The sequence below is a fragment of the Gigantopelta aegis genome, chromosome 1, assembly GCF_016097555.1.
Source record: "Gigantopelta aegis isolate Gae_Host chromosome 1, Gae_host_genome, whole genome shotgun sequence".
In the NCBI taxonomy this organism is placed as follows: domain Eukaryota; kingdom Metazoa; phylum Mollusca; class Gastropoda; order Neomphalida; family Peltospiridae; genus Gigantopelta; species Gigantopelta aegis.
This window is the reverse complement of record NC_054699.1, coordinates 45817464-45839874: the sequence shown is the minus strand read 5'-3', so window position 1 is coordinate 45839874 and position 22411 is coordinate 45817464. Positions and strand designations below refer to the sequence as shown.

At 39.3% G+C, this 22411-nt stretch overlaps 1 protein-coding gene across 1 annotated transcript; it reads right to left on the bottom strand.

The window, feature by feature from the left end:
- Positions 1-4881: 4881 nt before the first annotated feature.
- Positions 4882-20569, bottom strand: LOC121368401 (zinc metalloproteinase nas-1-like). Its single transcript, XM_041493111.1, has 7 exons — positions 20450-20569; positions 19667-19761; positions 18879-18999; positions 15610-15679; positions 12867-13070; positions 11102-11231; positions 4882-5568 (listed from the first exon to the last, which is right to left on the bottom strand). The coding sequence occupies exons 1-7, from the start codon at positions 20536-20538 to the stop codon at positions 5072-5074; spliced, it is 1206 nt and encodes a 401-aa protein (XP_041349045.1). The 5' UTR covers positions 20539-20569; the 3' UTR covers positions 4882-5071.
- Positions 20570-22411: the final 1842 nt, after the last annotated feature.

Genomic DNA, 22411 nt, shown 5'->3' with positions numbered 1-22411 from the left:
CTCCAACGGGCTGCTGTTAGATCCACATGTAATAGTGGAGCTAATTTTAATTAGATTGAACACATATTTTATCTCGTTCCGGCCAGTGCATTACGACCGGTATATCAAAGCCTTGGTATGTGCTATATTGTTTGTGGCATGGTGCTTGTAAAAGATCCCTTGCTACAAATGGTAAAACAATGTAGCGGGTTTCGTCTGAAGACTACGAGTCAAAATTATTAAATGTTTGACATCCAATATGCAATGATTAATAATGTGTCGTTAAATAAAACAAACTTTCTTTCTTTTTAACAGTAAACTATGCATCAAAGTGAAAATTCTACTATTAATAGACAACATATTGAACCGAACACCCCGATAACACGCAGTCAACAAAGTATTTCTCCTATTAAACGAAACAGATTCAAAATACACTGAAACCGGACCCTCAGTAAACAGGACGTACACCAAAAGCGGACACGTTTCCAAAATTCTCTTGTAAGCATCAATGTAGAACAGAACCTCTCTGAACCTGATACCCCATAAACCGGACGTTTTACGTGGTCGCATGTGTGTCCGGTTTTGAGAGGTTTCACTGTATTTACCAAACACTGTGGTTTCCGAGCTTTTGCGTGTATTTACATACATTACATTGTGTATACTAGGAAGTAAAATAATACAATGCATGCACGTTTACTGGAAAATACCCCTCCCCCTCCCCCGTTTCTCTTCTGGATGCGCCCCAGCTCGAGTACTCCGACGGTAAGAGGGCTAGACGGACACATGGACGGGTAGTAACCTCATTAGTCAGAATGAATGAATGAATGAATGAATGTTTAACACGCCAGCACGAAAAATACATCGGCTATTGGGTGTCACACTATGATAATGGAAAATCCCATTAGTCAGAGACCAACCTATGTAATTGTTTCGCAATCGCTGCCAACCAAACAGTAGTCAAAGATTCCCGCTCTAATGTCACTGCCTGATGGAAGCGCTTACGAGCTACACACCATCAAGTCTACAGCCGGCAAGACGGGGTTGGTACCAACTCAGCGCCGAGAAGGAGTCTACCGACAAGCGGTCCTAGTTAGAGAGATGGATAGCCATACCATCCACAGGATCGTCAAGGCCCTTTTCGGTAACGACTACCGGAGTGTTATAACCATCCTCGCCGACCAGAGATGGAAGCACTTTATCCCCGCCTTTGCCAATTCTCCGCTCATCAGTTCGCCGTAGACCAACCTCCACACCCTAACGGCCTTAACGAGGCCACTCACGTGGACATATAGATTGGACTTTAAACATTTAGACCTTCGTTCAAAATTTTATGTCGAAATTACTTCTGTTTTTTAATTTTATTAAATAGTCCGATCCTCTCTTCTTTCTCTTATTTATTTTTGGACTGTCCTTCTAAAATGCTCCAAATTATATAAATATTCGGCCGAGCAGTCAATTCTTTTTTCTTTTTTTTGGCTTGTAATTTTTTTTTTTTTTTTTTATAAATTATATTATTAACCTTTTTACTAATTGCTATTTTCAAAATTCTGCCCATTTTCAACACTACACCCCCCCCCCCCCCCCCCCCGCCCCATCCCGAGTCAGGCCACCGATCTTATCGGAGGTCGGACTCGGGATGGGCGTGTTCAAAACCCTAGTGTCTTAGAGAAAAGGAAACCCGCTACATTTTTTCATTAGAACTAAGGAATCTTTTATATGCACGATCCCACAGATAGGATAGCACATACCACGGACTTTGATATACCAGTCGTGGTGCTTTGGCGGGTTTCCTTTCTATGACTTTGTCGAAATGACAATTTTTTTTACATCCAACAGCCGATGATTAATAAATCAATGTGCTCTAGTGGTGTCGTTAAACAAACAAACTCTTAACTTTAACATATCCGCACGTAGTCCTTTAATATGGAATCTGTTCAAAGGTTTTCGCCGCCTATATTGGCGCGCGTTAAAAGTGGCAGTCCTCTTAATAGACGGAATGAAGAAGATTGTTTTGTTTAACAACACCACTAGAGCACACTGGTTTTTTAAAGTATTCATCGGCTATTGGTTGTCAAACATATGATCAGAGAGAGAGAAAACCCGCTACATTTTTCTGTAGTAACAAGGGATCTTTTATATGCACCATCCCACAGACAGGCAGGCACATACCACGGCCTTTGATATACCAGTTGTGGTGCACTGCCTGGAACGAGAAATAGCCCAATGGGCCCACCGATGGGGATCGGTCCCAAATCGACCGCGCATCGAGCGAGCGCTTTACCACTGGGCTACGCCCCGTCCTAGACGGAATGAATGAATGAAAGAAGTGTCGAAATAACTATAACATTTCAGACACCAAATAGTTGAAGCTTAGAATATCCTCTGGTGTCTTAAAACAAATATTATTTGCTTTTTAAACAAGGGATTATTATGCTAGGGAAAAACTATCAACTGACAACACAAGGTTGGCCAAATTTCTCTACTGTCACAACTTCTACGACTGTCCAGTTGCTAGTCTGAGCGCTCTTACAACTCGATTTTCGTCGTTCGACGGCCGTCGTATCCGACTGAAAAAATTAATCGGGCTCGACATTTGTTGCTAGTCTAAGCGCGCACTACAACTCAAATAAGCGTCAAACTCAACTCAACTGGACTGTCGGCAATGAACCGACCAATGACAACGCAGCATCAGACTGCGTGACATCATCCAGTTGGTTGTCGTGATTGCATCTTTTCCAGTTTAAAACAACAAAAACAAACAAACAAACAAACAAAACAAAAACACAAAAACAACAAAATTAAAAAGGGAAAACGAGACAAAAACAAAATCACCGATGTATTTCAAAATCAAAATCATTGATGTATTTAAAAATTATATTAGTGACATAATGTTAATTTAATGTTTCTTTGTGCAACAATGATTCATATTCTCTGAGACAATATTGGCTGATCAATGTTTCCGAAATGAACTTTTATTAACATTTACCTATTAAGTATTGATTAAAGCAACATTTCTTGCTGGCATATCATGAGTTTTCTGATGTTACGACAGTTAATATTTCCCGATGCTGTATCATGTATCATTCCCTGGTGCTATGATAGTTAATATTTTCCGATGCTGTATCGTGTAGTATTCACTAGTGCTCTGATAGTTAATATTTCCCGATGCTGTAGTATTCACTGGTGCTATGATAGTTAATATTTCCCGATGCTGTATCATGTAGTATTCACTAGTGCTATGGTAGTTAATATTTCCCGATACTGTATCGAGTAGTATTCACTGGTGCTATGATAGTTAATATTTCCCGATGCTGTATCATGTAGCATTCCCTGATGCTATGATAGTTAATATTTCCCGATGCTGTATCATGTAGTATTCACTGGTGCTATGACAGTTAATATTTCCCGATGCTTTATCATGTATCATTCACTGGTGCTATGACAGTTAATATTTTTCGATGCTGTATCATGTATCATTCCCTGGTGCTATGATAGTTAATATTTCCCGATGCTGTATCATGTAACATTCCCTGATGCTATGATAGTTAATATTTCCCGATGCTGTATCATGTAGTATTCACTGGTTCTATGATAGTTAATATTTTCCGATGCTGTATCATGTAGCATTCCCTGGTTATGTGATAGTTAATATGCTGTTTCACGTAATATTTCCCCATGCTGTATCACGTAATATTTCCTAGTCAGTGGTGCTATGATAGTTAATATTTCACGATGCTGTATCACGTAATATTCCCTGGTGCTGTGATAGTTAATATTTCCCGAACTTGTATAATGTAATATTCCCTGGTGCTACGGTAGTTAATATTCCCAAAAGCTATATCACGTAATATTCCTTGGTGCTATGACAGTTAATATTTCCCTAAAGCTGTATCACGTAATATTCCCTGGTGCTATGATAGTTAATATTTCCCTTATGCTGTATAATGTAATATTCCCTGGTGCTATGATACTTAATATTTCCCGATACAGTATCAAGTAATACACTGGTGATATGATAGTTAATATTTCCCGATGCCATATCATGTAATATACACTGGTGCTATTATAGTTAATATTTCCCGATGCAGTATCACGTAATATTCCCTGGTAATATGACAGTTAATATTCCCTGATGGTGTACTACAAAATATATCCCGAATCTGTATCATGTAATATTTCCCAATGTTGTATTACGTAATATTCACTGGTGCAATTTTAACTAGTAGTACCTGTTAAATGTTTCTTGATGTAGTTTTGATATAATGCCAATTTTATTTTATTTATTATTTGTCAATTTTTTTTTATGTATATAGAGGTATTAGTTTTCATTTTTAAAAAACCCCGGGTAGTAATGTAAAAAAACCCCGCAATTTCAAGTATTGACACTCTATCTTAATTATATTTTATGAAAATGCAGCATCAATGACGTCACTGTTTCAGCGTCAAAGTAAACGACATTAGACATTGAGCAGCGTTTATTTGGTTTCTGAGGTCATACTAAGTGACCACTCTTTCATATTTCCTGTTTTCCGTATTAGGTCTCACTACACAGATGTCATCTGCCATTCAAACCCATGTTAAACTGCCCAACTTCAAGCAAAGATTGCCCATAGAACGGGTTCTCGTTGGCACTAACAACATACACCATTGCAAACATACATTATATAAGCATTTATTTTCACTCCAAAATTGTGAACATTTCCGTCTCAGTTTTTTGCTATATGACCGCATCTGGCTGTAGTACCGGTCCGAACAGGTGGTTCATTAACCGATTCACTTCGGCTGTCACTTGTGCTATATACCCATGTCCCAAAAGGTCGATGCACAATATTACAAAATAACATGGGCAAAATACAACCAGAAGGCTTACCATTAAATATACATATTGTTTTAATTCTTCACCATTTCCTAGAAGTGAATATGTGAACCATAACATGTGTCCCAATTAGGAACTACAGTGGACCGTGATCAATGAACTCTCACCCGGAAGTGATCTGTGTAGTGAGACCTTAACTGACTAAGATTTTGCATACACAACTGGCGATTTCCAACTAGTAATACCCTTTACCCCATTATTCCCAGTGTATAAGGGCTACACATAATATCTAGGGTTGCTAACAAAGCGAAAGTTTTGAGGAGTATTAGTTTGTCTCATTGGCATTTGATCATCAACCAATGGCTGGTTGGCACGATTCAGAAGTCGCTTCAAACGCGCGGACGCCAACGGAGACATGCGGGAATAAACGTAAGGGTGTTGGTGGCGATTCCGTAAAACTTTGTTCCTGCCGAATAACAAACTTCTCCAGTCGATCGCGTTTGCCGAGGTGAACTCTGCCAAACCCATGTGCTGAATGGTGGGATTCGGAGGGTCATCTATCACCGAGTTCTGCAGCGAGACGCCGTCGAGAGTGCTTGCCGGCACGAACGTGTTGTAGACGTCTGCGTTGACCGTAGAAACCGACGAGTGACCCAGGCCGAAGGACATTTCCACGACGCAGGTGGAACTTCCGTCTGGACAGACGCACAGACAGTGTTTGTCGAGGTAGCCACCGTCAGAACAAGTTAGAGTGTTCAGATTAGGACATCCCTCTAAATTATAAAGGAAAACAGAGGATATGAAATTGTATCACACCACATCACATCACATATATTATTATATATGTGTATTACATAATTCAAGAAATGCAGGGAAATATAACCAGTATGGCACGCGTGTGTAAAAATTAGTTTACGTGCACAACGAATTATGTCATTTTGGGAAGTGACGCCATAACTTAATGCGGCTTTCCTAGTTTTACCTCTTACCAAATTGACGTAATTTCGTGGTCTCCTTTTCTAACGTTTGAAACTTTTTGACACGGTCCATTGTTATTCAAAAAATTAATATTATGGTTAATGTGGATAATACAGACATTATTACACTCACGTGTAAATCGTACTGATTTTACGAAACTCGTGTCACGATTCATGTATTACCCTCGCTCTCGCTCGGGCAATACAATAATTCTGACACTCGTTTCGTAAAATAAGTACGACACACAAGCTAGTATAATCATCTCTATATATCACATCTATATACTATGTAGTCAGTTTTGTATGTGATGTATAATTGTGTATATTCAATAGATCATTGATCTGAAATAAAATGTATTATTGTTATTATTATTATTATTAGTAGTATTATTATTATTAGAACATCACATCATATCACACCACACCACACCACACCACACCACATATCATAATCATCACATCACATTATATCATTATCCACATAGTTAAAGATATTCAGCGAAATATAACCAGTGTGACACACGTTTGCACTGCACTGTACTGTACTGTACTGCACTGTATATACAGGACTGTACTTACTGTACTGTACTTACTGCAATGCATTCATTGTACTGTACTGTACTGTATTGTACTTTCTGTACCTACTGAACTGTACTGTACAGTACTCACAGTACTGTACTGCACTGTACTGCACTGTACTTACTGTACTGCACTATACGTACGGTCCTGTACTTATTTTACAGTACTGTACTATACACACTGTACTGCACTGCAATGTACATGTCCTGTACATGCTGTACCGTACCGTACCGCACTGTACTGTACTTATTGTACTACACGGTACTGTACTTAGTGTACTGCACTACTGTACCTACTATACTGCACTGCACCGTACTTACTGTACTCTATTGTACTTACTGAACGTACTTACTGCACTGTGCTCTACCTACTGTACAGTACTTACTGTACTGTACCAACTGCACTGCACTGCACCACACTGTACTTATAGTACTTACTACATTGTACTGCACTGCACTTACTGTACTGTACTTACTATTCTGTATTGTACTTACTGTACTTACTGTACTGCACTATAAGTACTGTACTGTACTTGATGTATCGCACTATAATGCACTTACTTTATTGTTCCTATTGTACTGTGCTGTACCATACTTACTGTACTACACTGTGCTGTACCTACTGTACTGCACTCTACTTTACTTTCTGTACTGTACATACTGTACTGTTCTTACTGTACTGTATTTACTGCACTGTACTTACTGTTCCGTACTTACTGTTCCGTACTTACAGTACTGTACTTACTTACTATACTGCACTAAACATACTGTATTGTACTTCCTGTATCACATTATACTGTACTCACTGTACTTAATGTATGGTGCTTACTGTACTGCACTGTACCTACTGTATTGCACTCCAGTTTACTTTCTGTACTGTACTTACTGTACTGTACTGTACTGTTCTTACTGTACTGTACTATACGTACTGTTCTGTACTTACTGTACTACTTTCTGTTCTGTATTGTACTTATTGTGCTGCACTATACTTACTGTACTGTACTCACTGTACTGTACTCACTGTACTGTACTCACTGTACTTATTGTATTGTACTTATTTCATTGTACTGCACTCCACTTTACTTTCTGTACTGTACTTACTGTAATGTTCTTACTGTACTGTACTTACTGTACTATACTTACTGTACAGTACTTACTGTTCTGTACTTACTGTACTGTACGTACTATACTGTATTGTACTGTACTTACTGTACTGTACTTACTCTACTGTACTTACTGTATGGTACTTACTATACTGTACTTACTGCACTGTACTTACTGTATTGTAATTACTTTACAGTACTGTACTTACTGTATTGTACGTACTATACTTACTGTACTGTACTGTACGTACTGTACTGTGCTGTACTTACTGTACTGTACTGTACTTACTGTACTGTCCTGTACTTACGGTAATGTGCTGTACTTACTCTACTGTATTTACTGCAATGCATTCATTGTACTGTACTGTACTGTATTGTACTTTCTGTACCTACTGAACTGTACTGTACAGTACTCACAGTACTGTACTGCACTGTACTTACTGTACTGCACTGTACTTACTGTACTGCACTATACGTACGGTCCTGTACTTATTTTACAGTACTGTACTATACACACTGTACTGCACTGCAATGTACATGTCCTGTACATGCTGTACCGTACCGTACCGCACTGTACTGTACTTATTGTACTACACGGTACTGTACTTAGTGTACTGCACTACTGTACCTACTATACTGCACTGCACCGTACTTACTGTACTCTATTGTACTTACTGAACGTACTTACTGCACTGTGCTCTACCTACTGTACAGTACTTACTGTACTGTACCAACTGCACTGCACTGCACCACACTGTACTTATAGTACTTACTACATTGTACTGCACTGCACTTACTGTACTGTACTTACTATTCTGTATTGTACTTACTGTACTGCACTATAAGTACTGTACTGTACTTGATGTATCGCACTATAATGCACTTACTTTATTGTACCTATTGTACTGTGCTGTGCCGTACTTACTGTACTACACTGTGCTGTACCTACTGTACTGCACTCTACTTTACTTTCTGTACTGTACATACTGTACTGTTCTTACTGTACTGTATTTACTGCACTGTACTTACTGTTCCGTACTTACAGTACTGTACTTACTTACTATACTGCACTAAACATACTGTATTGTACTTCCTGTATCACATTATACTGTACTCACTGTACTTAATGTATGGTGTTTACTGTACTGCACTGTACCTACTGTATTGCACTCCAGTTTACTTTCTGTACTGTACTTACTGTACTGTACTGTACTGTTCTTACTGTACTGTACTATACGTACTGTTCTGTACTTACTGTACTACTTTCTGTTCTGTATTGTACTTATTGTACTGCACTATACTTACTGTACTGTACTCACTGTACTGTACTGTACTCACTGTAATGTACTCACTGTACTTATTGTATTGTACTTATTTCATTGTACTGCACTCCACTTTACTTTCTGTACTGTACTTACTGTAATGTTCTTACTGTACTGTACTTACTGTACTATACTTACTGTACAGTACTTACTGTTCTGTACTTACTGTACTGTACGTACTATACTGTATTGTATTGTACTGTACTTACTGTACTGTACTTACTCTACTGTACTTACTGTATGGTACTTACTATACTGTACTTACTGCACTGTACTTACTATACTGTACTTACTGTATTGTAATTACTTTACAGTACTGTACTTACTGTATTGTACGTACTATACTTACTGTACTGTACTGTACGTACTGTACTGTGCTGTACTTACTGTACTGTACTGTACTTACTGTACTGTCCTGTACTTACTGTAATGTGCTGTACTTACTCTACTGTATTTACTGCACTGCACTGTACTGTACTTACTGTACTGTACTTAGTGTACTGCACTACTGTACCTACTATACTGCACTGCACCGTACTTACTGTACTCTACTGAATGTACTTACTGCACTGTGCTCTACCTGCTGTACAGTACTTACTGTACTGTATCAACTGCACTGCACTGCACTGCACTGCACTGCACTGCACTGCACTGCACTGTACTTATAGTACTTACTACACTGTACTGCACTGCACTTACTGTACTGTACTTACTGTTCTGTGTTGTACTTACTGTACTGCATTATAAGTACTGTACTGTAATTGATGTATCGCACTGTACTTACTTTAATGTACCTATTGTACTGTGCTGTACCGTACTTACTGCACTGCACTGTGCTGTACCTACTGTACTGTACTTACTATACTGTACTTACTGTATTGTACTTACTGTACTGTACGTACTATACTTACTGTACTGTACGTACTGTACTGTGCTGTACTTACTGTGCTGTACTTACTGTACTGTACTGTACTGTACTTACTGTACTGTACTGTACTTACTGTAATGTACTGTACTTACTGTGCTGTGCTGTACTGTACTTACTGTACTGTACTTACTGTATTGTACTGTACTTAGTGTACTGTACTGTACTTACTGTACCTAATGTACTGCACTGTACCTACTGTACTGCACTGCACTTTACTAACTGTAATGTATTGTACTTATATACTTACTGCACTGTACTGTGCTGTACTTTACTGTACTTACTGTACTGTACCGACTGTACTTACTGTACTGTACCGACTGTACTGCACTGCACTGTACCTACTGTTCTGTACTTACTGTACTGCCTGAGGTGCTTTCGTTTCAGGATCGTATCACCTCAGTGGATCCATTCAACTGATTGGGGTTTTTCTCGTTCCAACCAATGCACCACAACTGGTCAAAGGTCATGGCATGTGCTTTCCTGTCTGTGGGAAAGTGCATATAAAAGATCCCTTGCTACTAATGGAAAAATGTAGCAGGATTTCTCTCTAAGACTGTATGTCAAAACTACCAAATGTTTGACATCCAATAGCCGATGATTGATTAATCAATGTGCTCTAGTGGTGTCGTTAAACAAACAAACTTTACTGTACTTACTGTACGGTACATACTGTACTGTACTGTAATGTACTTACTGTACTGCACTGCACTGCACTTACTGTATTGTACTGTACTGTACTAAACTGTACTGTACTGTACACGCTGTATTGTACTGTGCTGTACTGTACTGTACTGTACTGCAAAGTACTGTACTGTGTTGTGGTGTGGTGTGTCATTTTGTGTTGTCCATTGTTCAATGACCTGAATTTGTACAATAATGTTAATGTCAAAAGAATTATGTAATTAAGACAGACATTTATTTTAAATGTTAAGACAGCAACCTAGTTTTTCAATTGGTGTATTTGTTATACTATTTATTTTTCCTGGATATGTATTATAATTACACATCCTCAGGCACGCAGGAACAACATCTGGTATGGGGAGGGGGCAAAATATCTGGTGGAGAGGACACAGATTGTTATCTTTATTTATATAACGTGGGGTGGGGGCACATCTGTCATTAAACAAAACAAAAGGGACAAACATACAAGACAGACAGTCAGCTAGCCAATCTGTCAAATAGATTGTGGTCAGGTCAGGTCATAGGGCTGTACGTGCACATTCAGAGCAAACTGTTGTAGCGCACGCCTGTCATGGACACAAGAGCCAGCCTTGGCCGGCTCCTCCGTCCAGGACAGGAAAGGTTGAGGTGGGTAGGAGGAGGGACCGCCTGCACTGGCAGGTACAAGAGAGCACCAGCAGCCCGGTACCAGGCGGAGGGATAGATTGTGAAAATTACCTGCGCATTTATACATGGAGTTGACTATCTTGATGTCAGAGAAAGATAACTCTTCTGTTCTTCCTATCATGTCTTGATAAGCGTAGTCCAGGGTCTCGATTGTCGTCGAAATCCCATCTTCTGCGAAGAACTGGTTTATTAAAAAGCAAAAATCAGAATAAAATACTATATACATTTTAATATACTTTTACATGATCTTAAGTCTTTCCTCATTCCCCCACCTTAGATAGTCTTAGTTACAGTTTTCCGTACTGCATGATGGAGAAATAGTCGTAGTTACCGTTTTGCCATAGTGCATGATGGAGAAATAGTCTTAGTGCATGATGGAGAGATAGTTTTATTTACCATTTTGCCTTAGTGCATGATGGAGAAATAGTCGTAGTGCATGATGGAGAGATAGTGTTAGTTGTTTTGTCGTAGTGCATAATGGAGAAAGATAGTCTTAGTGCATGATGGAGAGATAGTCTTAGTGCATGATGGAGAAATAGTCTTAGTTACCGTTTTGCTGTAGTGCATGATGGAGAGATAGTTTTAGTGCATGATGGAGAGAGTCTTAGAGCATGGTGGAGAAATAGTCGTAGTGCATGATGGAGAGATAGTCTTAGTTACCGTTTTTTCCGTAGTGCATGATAGAGAGATAGTCGTAATGCATGATGGAGAGATAATCTTAGTTACTGTTTTAACGTAGTTCACGATGGAGAGATAGTCTTAATTGCCGGTTTGCCGTAGTGCACGATGGACAGATAGTGTTAGTTGTTTTGCCGTAGTGCATAATGGAGAGATAGTCTTAGTGCATGATGGAGAGATAATCTTAGTTACCGGTTTTTTCATAGTGCATGATGGAAAGATAGTCTTAGTTACCATTTTTCCGTAGTGCATGATGGAGAGATAGTTTTACTACATGATGGAGAGATTTCTTAGTTACCGTTTTGCCGTAGTGCATGATGGAGAGATAGTTTTACTACATGATGGAGAGATTTCTTAGTTACCGTTATGCCGTAGTGTATGATGGACAGATTTCTTAGTTACCGTTTTGCCGTAGTGCATGATGGAGAGATAGTTTTACTACATGATGGAGAGATTTCTTAGTTACCGTTATGCCGTAGTGTATGATGGAGAGATTTCTTAGTTTCCGTTTTGCTGTAGTGCATGATGGAGATATTTCTTAGTTACCGTTTTGCCGTAGTGCATGATGGAGAGATAGTTTTACTACATGATGGAGAGATTTCTTAGTTACCGTTATGCCGTAGTGTATGATGGAGAGATTTCTTAGTTACCGTTTTGCCGTACTGCATGATGGAGAGATAGTTTTACTACATGATGGAGATATTTCTTAGTAACCGTTTTGCCGTAGTGCATGATGGAGAGATAGTTTTACTACATGATGGAGATATTTCTTAGTTACCGTTTTCCCGTAGTACATGATGGAGAGATAGTTTTACTACATGATGGAGAGATTTCTTAGTTACCGTTATGCCGTAGTGTATTATGGAGAGATTTCTTAGTTACCGTTTTGCCGTACTGCATGATGGAGAGATAGTTTTACTACATGATGGAGAGATTTCTTAGTTACCGTTTTGCCGTAGTGCATGATGGAGAGATAGTTTTACTGCATGATGGAGAGATTTCTTAGTTACCGTTTTGCCGTACTGCATGATGGAGAGATAGTTTTACTGCATGATGGAGAGATTTCTTAGTTACCGTCTTGCCGTAGTGCATGATGGAGAGATAGTTTTACTGCATGATGGAGATATTTCTTAGTTACCGTTTTGCCGTAGTGCATGATGGAGAGATAGTCGTACTCGACGCCGTAGCTGTCGATGGCGGACGACTGGAACGTGTCGAACTGGTTGACGAATCTCGACTTAACGTTCTGGAGGTGCACCTTGATGAAGCTGTCGCGATCGGGCCGCTGGTGTTCGTGGATCATGCCGATCGCGTGGGCCATCTCGTGCACCACGACCTTTTTCTGAAACACACAAACACCACAACGACGTCTTACACTACGACGTCTTACAGTCAAAATTGGCTATCGTCTTTCTTCTTCTTCTTTCTTTTAATAATATTGTCAGACAAAGCTTGAGAAATACAGATAGAGAAACGGTGAGTATTGTCAGAAAAAGCTTCAGATAGTGAAACTAAATATTGTCAGAAAAAGCTTGAGAAATACAGATAGAGAAACAGTGAGTATTGTCAGGTAAAGCTTCAGATAGAGAGAGAAACTAAATATTGTCAGACAAAGCTTGAGAAATACAGATAGAGAAACGGTGAGTATTGTCAGATAAAGCTTCAGATAGAGAAACTAAATATTGTCAGAAAAAGCTTGAGAAATACAGATAGAGAATCGGTGAGTATTGTCATATAAAGCTTCAGATAGAGAAATTAAATATTGTCAGAAAGCTTGAGAAATACAGATAGAAAAACGGTGAGTATTATCAGGTAAAGCTTCAAATAGAGAGAGAAACTAAATATTGTCAGACAAAGCTTGAGAAATACAGATAGAGAAACAATGAGTATTGTCAGGTAAAGCTTCAGATAGAGAGAGAAACTAAATATTGTCAGACAAAGATTGAGAAATACAGACAGAGAAACAATGAGTATTGTCAGGTAAAGCTTCAGATAGAGAGAGAAACTAAATACTGTCAGACAAAGCTTGAGAAATACAGACAGAGAAACAATGAGTATTGTCAAGTAAAGCTTCAGATAGATAGAGAAACTAAATATTGTCAGACAAAGCTTGAGAAATACATATAGAGAAACGGTGAGTATTATTGGATAAAGCTTTAGAGATTCAGACGGAGAAACAGTGAGTATTGTCAGATAAAGCTTCAGATAGATAGAAAAACTAAATGTTGTCAGACAAAGCTTGAGAAATACAGATAGAGAAACGGTGAGTATTATTGGATAAACATTAGAGATTCAGACGGAGAAACAGTGAGTATTGTCAGATAAAGCTTCAGATAGATAGAGAAACTAAATATTGTCTGACAAAGCTTGAGAAATATAGATAGAGAAACGGTGAGTATTATTGGATAAAGCTTTAGAGATTCAGACGGAGAAACAGTGAGTATTGTCGGATAAAGCTTGAGAAATTCAGACAGAGATAGTGATTATTGTCAGATAGAGCTTGAGACATTTAGACAGAATGAATGAATGAATGAATTAATGAATGAATGTTTAACGACACCCCAGCACAAAAAATGCATCGGCTATTGGGTGTCCATTTAGACAGAGAAACAGTGAATATTGTCAAATAAAGCTTGACAAATACAGAGAAACAGTGAGTATTGTCAGATAAAGCTTGCGAAATATAGAGAAACAGTGAGTATTCTCAGATAACGCTTGCGAAATATAGAGAAACAGTGAGTATTGTCAGATAACGCTTGCGAAATATTGAGAAACAGTGAGTATTGCCAGATAAAGCTTGAGATAAACAGACAAAGACAGACAAACAATGATTATTTAAGGATTGTCTGTTATTTCATCAGAGTATACGCCAAACAAAAGCATACACAAACTGTGAATGGAAAGACATGTCCAGTGACACCTCAGCACGTGGACAAACTAGATCTATGTGCTGTTAAACAATCGGTGACATTTGCCTTAAAGTATGGCAGACGAAAACCTTACAGCGACATCATAGATTAAGTTCAATAATTAGCAGCAAGATATCTGTTGTATGCGTTTTGCCACAGACAGGGCAGCACATACCATTCTGTATGCACGTTTTCACGTAACATGGTTTTCGATATGCTAGTAAGGATACAGAAAGAATGGTATAGTGTGTCCACACACGGAAACTGGGCCCATATTTTCGAAGCTACCTTAGCTTACGAAATCGTGAAATTATCGTAAGCTATGACGTCACTATGGCGTGCGCTGTAGTGACGTCACAACCTTCGACGATTTTACGATTTCGTAGCGCTAAGATGGTTTCGAAAATAGGGCCCCTGATCTACAACCTGTCCTAAACAGACACGGGGATTGCTTGAGGTGCTTGCGTCGCAGGATCGAACCACCTCGGTGGATCCATTCAATTGATTGGTTTTTTGTCTCGTTCCAACTATTGCACCACAACTGGTCAAAGGCTGTGGTATATGCTTTCCTGTCGTAAAGTGTATATAAAAGTTCCCTTGCTACTAATGGAAACATGTAGCGGGTTTCCTCTCTAAGAATATATGTCAAAATTACCAAGTGTTAACATCCAATTGCCGATGATTTGTAAATTAATGTGTTGTAATTGTGTTGTTAAACAAAACAAAACTTTAATTTTAAACAGACAGATATTAACAAATAATTATATGCAGGGACATACAGACAGACAGACCGGCATACATACATACATACATACATACTCATTGTTAGCTGATGATCAAAAATTACATTTGCGGGATCAAATGGACAATAACACCTGCAACTCTAAAAACTGCATACGGTTATCTCCTAATTGACGAACGTACTTACTGATTTACTTATTAACCTGCCTACCTATGTGTCTATTTATTTACCGTTCTGCATATGCCTGTGCCCAGTACAAGCGGTTGTGGACCACCGATTCGCCCGACATTGGAGAAACATCTGTAATAAGAATGGTAACATTACTATCAATTCCCAAGACATTGGAAAAACATCTGTAATAAGAACGAGAGAGAGAGAGAGAGAGAGAGAGAGAGAGAGAGAGAGAGAGAGAGAGAGAGAGAGAGAGAGAGAGAGAGAGAGAGAGAGAGGGAGGGGGGGGGGGGGGGGGGGGGGCTTTAACCTTTGATATGGTAATGGAATCCTCGCGATATGTCTTCATTCGGCCTGAACAGGATAAAGCCGATATCCTACACCATTAACTAGTTATTATTGTTATTCCACAGACCATACACATTAAGGGGAAAAGCTATTATTTCTGTTATTTCAGCTACATTGTATATACAATGATATAGAGGTCATTTTGTAATGTAGCTATGCGTGTGACGTCAAACGTCATAATCTGCTGGGCCAAGTTTCACGAAGCAATCCTAGCGCTAAGATCACGTTAAGTACATATAAAAAATAATACACGAGTGGCCATTAGATACCATTTATCTCACGAGTTGTTTTAAAATTTATTACCCTCCTGGTGAAGATATAGCGGTGTCGTACAAATTTCGTACGCACCACCAGGTGCGTATTACAAACTGTATTTTGATTTGTCAACAGGGAACAGAGTTAATTTCGATTGGTTGGACAGCGACCTTATTAGCATAACGGGACTATTTTTTTCATTCATAATTAATGTCAAGGTCAGTAACATCCACAACTTTTACTACAAATGTCATTCATTAAAAGTTGATGTAAACTGGACCGCGCGAGAAATATTTTTAAATAAAAAATAAAAATAAAAGAAGGAATAGAACAATAATTAAACATATTCATTTTATTTATTATGTGGATTTTTGGTCTACAAATTGTTATTGTCAGTTGTGATTTGTGAATTCATCATTATTAAGGTCTACGACAGTCACTTTTTGGACCCTTGTTTTGGCTTCGTACACAATAAATGAAACATATCCAACGTTAATTTTTTTCATATGATATATTTGACAAAAGGTAGTTTTTTATTTTTTTAAACTTAAACTTAATATTTTTTGTAGAATTATGAAAAAGTAAAATATACCGACCTGTAAACAGCGTTGTTTGCTTGTTGTAGAAATTTAACAGGGGTCAAGGTTAGTAGACCAGTTTTTATTTTAATGTGGCGATGCATTGTAATAATATAGCTAATTTTGAATTTGAATGACGTCAGAATTCCAATGACGTCACTTTGCACCTCCTTACAATAACCACAAACTGGGTACATGACGTTTCCGTTTTAAGAATGCTGGAAAAAATCCAATGCAAAATTCCTATTGATTTTTTTTTTTTCGAACATTACTGAAGCACCTGAATGTGTTTGAAGAAAATTCTGTGATTGAAAAATTGTACATTTTACGAAATATGGATTTCAAGTGAAATTACGGTAAGATATGCTATATCTATTGTGTACAAAGAAAGCCAAAACAAGGGAGCGAAAAGTGACTGTCGTCGACCTTAAAGCTATAACTTTAGTTTTCCCGTGAACTCAGCTGCTTTTGCAAGCTACACGTTTTTAACTGCAAAAACACTTGTTATTCTCTTATTGGTTGGATTTTTGGTCAACAAATTGTTATTGTCAGTTGTGATTTGTAAATTCATCATTATTAGCATAACATGTGGGGTAACGGGAACATTTGTTTCTTGGGGGCGTTTTGTTAAAATATGGAATTATGCATTAGTTTTAGCCATTTTTCACCCAATATGAAAATAAACATATATAGATGCATGTACCTTACAGCTTTCTTTAAATTAAAAAATGAAACCCGATGGAAATTTATGGGGAAGTACGTCTACACCACTCCCCTGAAAACGTCACTGAGAAATAGCGGAAGTACAACGAACTATTTTTCAATGCGGCGGTACGTAGTCGTGCACCGGCTAGTTATGCAAATCAACACCCGGTCTTGAAATAGGCTTCAAAATTGATTGATTGATTGATTGATTTTTCATAATTTGCGTGATTTAAAGGAGGGTAATAAATAAAATACCACACTCGTTTTCGCTAGATATAATTTTTACGAAACTCGTGAACTTCCCAAACGTATCTGACCTCACTTTCGTTCGGTCAGATACGTTTGGGAAGTTCACTCGTTTCGTAAAAATGATATCTAGCGAAAACTCGTATAGTATTCTATATGTATCTAACGAGAGAAAGCGACTTTGGTCCATTTTTAAACAATGAGTTGTGAGATAAATGTCATCTAACGGACACGAATGTATTATTTTATTCTTACATATCCTCAAAAAACAGGTTTTAAGCAAATTTTAACATCTTTATCGACTAAAAGTTATTTACAACCGTTGCACTTGTAGCTAACTTACGCGTCACAGACCCATGATTGTTAGGTAATTATACGTCACAATGTAATCGATTTTCATCGTGTAGTTTTTCATTGGATGTGGTGACCTGGTCGTCACCTAGGAGCAGCCAGTCGGATGCCTTGAATTTGTTAACACACGTACATGTGTAAACAACTATATGTTATCAAAAATAACGCATAGTGTTGTCACCAACGGGTGTGTAAGAAAAGGTAATAATATACTTACGGTGATCTTAGTGCTAAGATAGTTTCATGGAACGAAAGAAAGAAAGAAATGTTTTATTTAACGACGCACTCATAACATTTTATTTACGGTTATATGGCGTCAGACATATGGTTAAGGACCACATAGATATTGAGAGAGGAAACCCGCTGTCGCCACTTCATTGGCTACTCCTTCCGATTAGCAGCAAGGGATCTTTTATATGCACCATCCCACAGACAGGGTAATACATACCACGGCCTTTGATATACCAGTCGTGGTGCACTGACTGGAACGAGAAATAGCCCAATGGGCCCACCGACGGGGATCGATCCCACACCGACCGCGCATCGAGCGAGCGCTGTACCACTGGGCTACGTCCCGCCCCTTTGTGGAACGAGGCCCTGGTATACGTTCATGACTTTTCTTTAATCGGTCATCATAATCGGTCAATATAAAACAGAGGTTGCGGGATAAATTGTGGATAATATGAATATATACGTAACAACAGAAGACACACAGCTGGGGCCTAATTCACTAAACTCTCGCAACTTTGCTATATCGCTGTGCAATGCTAAACGATTTGCAAAGAGGATGTTTTGTTGTCTAGCAGAGCCTAAGAGACCTTTGTGAATTAGACCCCTGGACGTACCCTGCCCCAGTCTGTATGACCAGCCTGTCCCTGTCGCTTTCTCTAGATCGCCTGAACTTGAGGCAAGTGTGGTGCTCCCATTCCAGCATGGCCTGATTGATCACTAGGATGTCCTGCTGACCTGCCAACAACATCAAACACCTACAGTATACGACACTACACATGGATCATCGTCTTAGCAATTGAATAATTGGTATCAACAGCCAAACAGACTTGTTTCGACGTGCTACAAACACGTGTGTGCATAAACATACACGCGAAGACAAACATACGCATACTTATATGCTGTGTGCGTGCGTATGTGTGTGTGTGTGTGTGTGTGTGTGTGTGTGTGTGTGTGTGTGCGTGTCTCTGTGTCTGCATGCGTGCTCGCAAATATTATGTACCTTAGCTGGTGTTTTTATAACGTGGTAGGTATAAATTTAATTTGTATCTTTATGTATCAGTCGTACAATATTTCAAGAATCTCATGCATGCAAACTGAGCGAGAAATCGTAATAAAATTGCAGATTTCAAAATACAGTGCACACACATATTAAACTAATCAAATCGGACACAGTGGGGGGTGGGGGGTGGGGTGGAACATGGAAGAAGGTTTGTGAGAGAAGGGAATAGGAGTCGGGAGAGAAGGTAATGAAAAAGCGGAAATGAATGGAGTGGAGGATAGCCAACATTTTTACTGGCATTGTAACCTAATTACAATCCGTGTACGTGTACGAGTCGCAATACATACCAGTACACGTACATGTGTACAAGATAGGAAACCTAATTTCGTATTTAATACTTACCAAAGGCGCCGTCTATAATTTCGAACGGAATTGTTCCGTTCGGCCATCGCTTCGACATCTTCTTCAGGGCCTTTCTCTTCATGCGTTTGCCTCTTCTGAAAGAAAACATAATATTTAAATAGTGATGCACGCTTTGGCACGTTATGACAGTTGCAGACGATGACGTTGTGTTAACTATATCTGATTGTACTAACGTAAGTAAATTTATAATCAGGGCTCACCGTGAGACAAAATATACTGGCTAGGACAATTGATCCCCGGACATTTGAAACTATGACAACTGATCCCCGGACATTTGAAGCTAGGACAATTGATCCTCGGACATTTGAAACTAGGACATTTGATCCCCGGACATGTGAAACTAGGACACTTGATCCCCGGACATTTGAAACTAGGACACTTGATCCCCGGACATTTGAAACTAGGACACTTGATCCCCGGACATTTGAAACTAGGACAATTGATCCCCGGACATTTGAAGCTAGGACAACTAATTCCCGGACATTTGAAGCTAGGACAATTGATCCTTTTTTTAAGTTAAACGTGGACAATTGATCCACGATGCCTTAATTGTGGCGCTGTGTTTATCTGACTGACAGAACGGTTATCGACGACTAAGGCCGTGTCTCTGCACATCGGATGGGAGACAATCCTTTACTGGGCAATACGCCCCTCCTGCACCACTAAAAGAAGACTGCCACTCCCAAACTAGTTCACTAAATCAATACCAGCACAGGCCAAAGCTCATTCAAACCTGTCAGGTGGTTTAACAAGAATACTCACCTCTTCCCGTGTAGAAGTCTGGTTTGCCGATGAGTCAGACACATGTCAAGATCTACCATGATTCCAACACAGATGTCAGATGAACCCATGTAAGCTGAAAATAGAGAGAGAGAGAGAGAGAGAGAGAGAGAGAGAGAGAGAGAGAGAGAGAGAGAGAGAGAGAGAGAGAGAGAGAGAGAGAGAGAGAGAGAGAGAGAGAGACAGACAGACAGACAGACAGACAGACAGACAGACAGGCAAACAGTGACAGATACAGAGACAGACAGAGAAAGAGAGAGAGAGAGTATGAGAAAGAGAGGATCAGAGAGAGTGGGCGGAGATAGACAGACACAGAGAGAAAAAGAGGGAATGGGAGTGAAGGAGAGAGACACAGAGAGAGGGTGAGAGAGAACGAGTGAGGGGGAGAGAGAGAAAGAGAATGAGAGAGGAGGGGGGGGGGCGGAGAGACACAGAGAGAGACACAGATAGAAAGAGGGAATTAGAGTGAAGGTGAGAGAGAGACAGAGAGAGAGTGAGGGTTAGAGGGAGTGAGAGGGGGAGAGAGAGAGAGAGGGAGTGAGGGGTAGAGACATGGATGAGAGAGTGTGTGAGGGACACACACGCAAACCACACACACACACACACACACACACAGAGAGAGAGAGAGAGAGAGAGAGAGAGAGAGAGAGAGAGAGAGAGAGAGAGAGAGAGAGATTAAGAGAGAACGAAAGATAAGAAAAAGGAATTGTTTGTCATATCATTAATGATATGTCAAACATATGGCACTTCTTGTGTCCTAACACTATAATCGTGATTGTACCCTGACGACTAAACATGGTATCAAAATGGTGTTTCATTAATGGGCTAAATTTGGTGTTTAATTAAAACATCACATAATCTTAGTTAACAATAGTATGGCAATTAAAGGGTTAACGCAGAGAGATAATTAGAGTACCTTTCTTTCTTTAACTTATTTTCGTCTTTATATCCAATTAACGTTCAAGCACGATGTCCTGGGCACACATACCTCAGCTGTCTGGGCTGTCTGTCCAGGACAGTGGGGTTAGTGTTTACTGGTTAATGAGAGAGAAGAGGGTGTAGTAATCTTACACCTACCCATTTATTCGTTAAAATCGCTCTGGGTGGGAGCCGGTACCGGGCTGCGAACCCAGTACATACCAGCCTTATGTCCGATGGTTTAACGTCGACACCACAGAATGTGGATTAGAGTACCTACCACAGATGGTTAAAATACAGGCTCGGTCGGAACCCAGTTAGTGTAGGGTTAACGAACATAGTCAATTAGAATGTGGATTAGAGTACCTACCACAGATGGTTAAAATACAGCCTCGGTCGGAACCCAGTTAGTGTAGGGTTAACGAACATAGTCAATTAGAATGTGGTTTAGAGTACCTACCACAGATGGTTAAAATACAGTCTCGGTCGGAACCCAGTTAGTGTAGGGTTAACGAACATAGCCAGTTAGAATGTGGTTTAGAGTACCTACCACAGATGGTTAAAATACAGCCTCGGTCGGAACCCAGTTAGTGTAGGGTTGACGAACATAGTCAGTTAGAATGTGGTTTAGAGTACCTACCACAGATGGTTAAAATACAGGCTCGGTCGGAACCCAGTTAGTGTAGGGTTGACGAACATAGTCAATTAGAATGTGGTTTAGAGTACCTACCACAGATGTTTAAAATACAGCCTCGGTCGGAACCCAGTTAGTGTAGGGTTAATGAACATAGTCAATTAGAATACGCCAATGAGTCAAAACAAATATCACGAGTTAGGTGTGTGACTGATAATTATGAATGAACCTATCACGATAGTCGAAACAGAACAAAATATCGACTGATTGATGTAAAATAAAGGTAATTGGTGACCAACATCAACACAAAACTGTTCTCTACAAAACACAGCACGAACAGCTGTGAAAGGTCACCAACATCAACATAAAAACTCTGTTATCTACAAAACACA

Excerpts from the sequence above, each read along its gene's own strand:
- LOC121368401 (XM_041493111.1), bottom strand. The coding sequence starts at position 20,538 with ATGGGTTCATCTGACATCTGTGTTGGAATCATGGTAGATCTTGACATG. Across the intron at positions 13,071-15,609 it reads GCACAGGCATATGCAGAACG|AAAAAGGTCGTGGTGCACGA; the intron begins GTAAATAAATAG and ends TGTGTGTTTCAG. Across the intron at positions 11,232-12,866 it reads TCATGCACTACGGCAAAACG|TTCTTCGCAGAAGATGGGAT; the intron begins GTAACTAAGAAA and ends TTAATAAACCAG.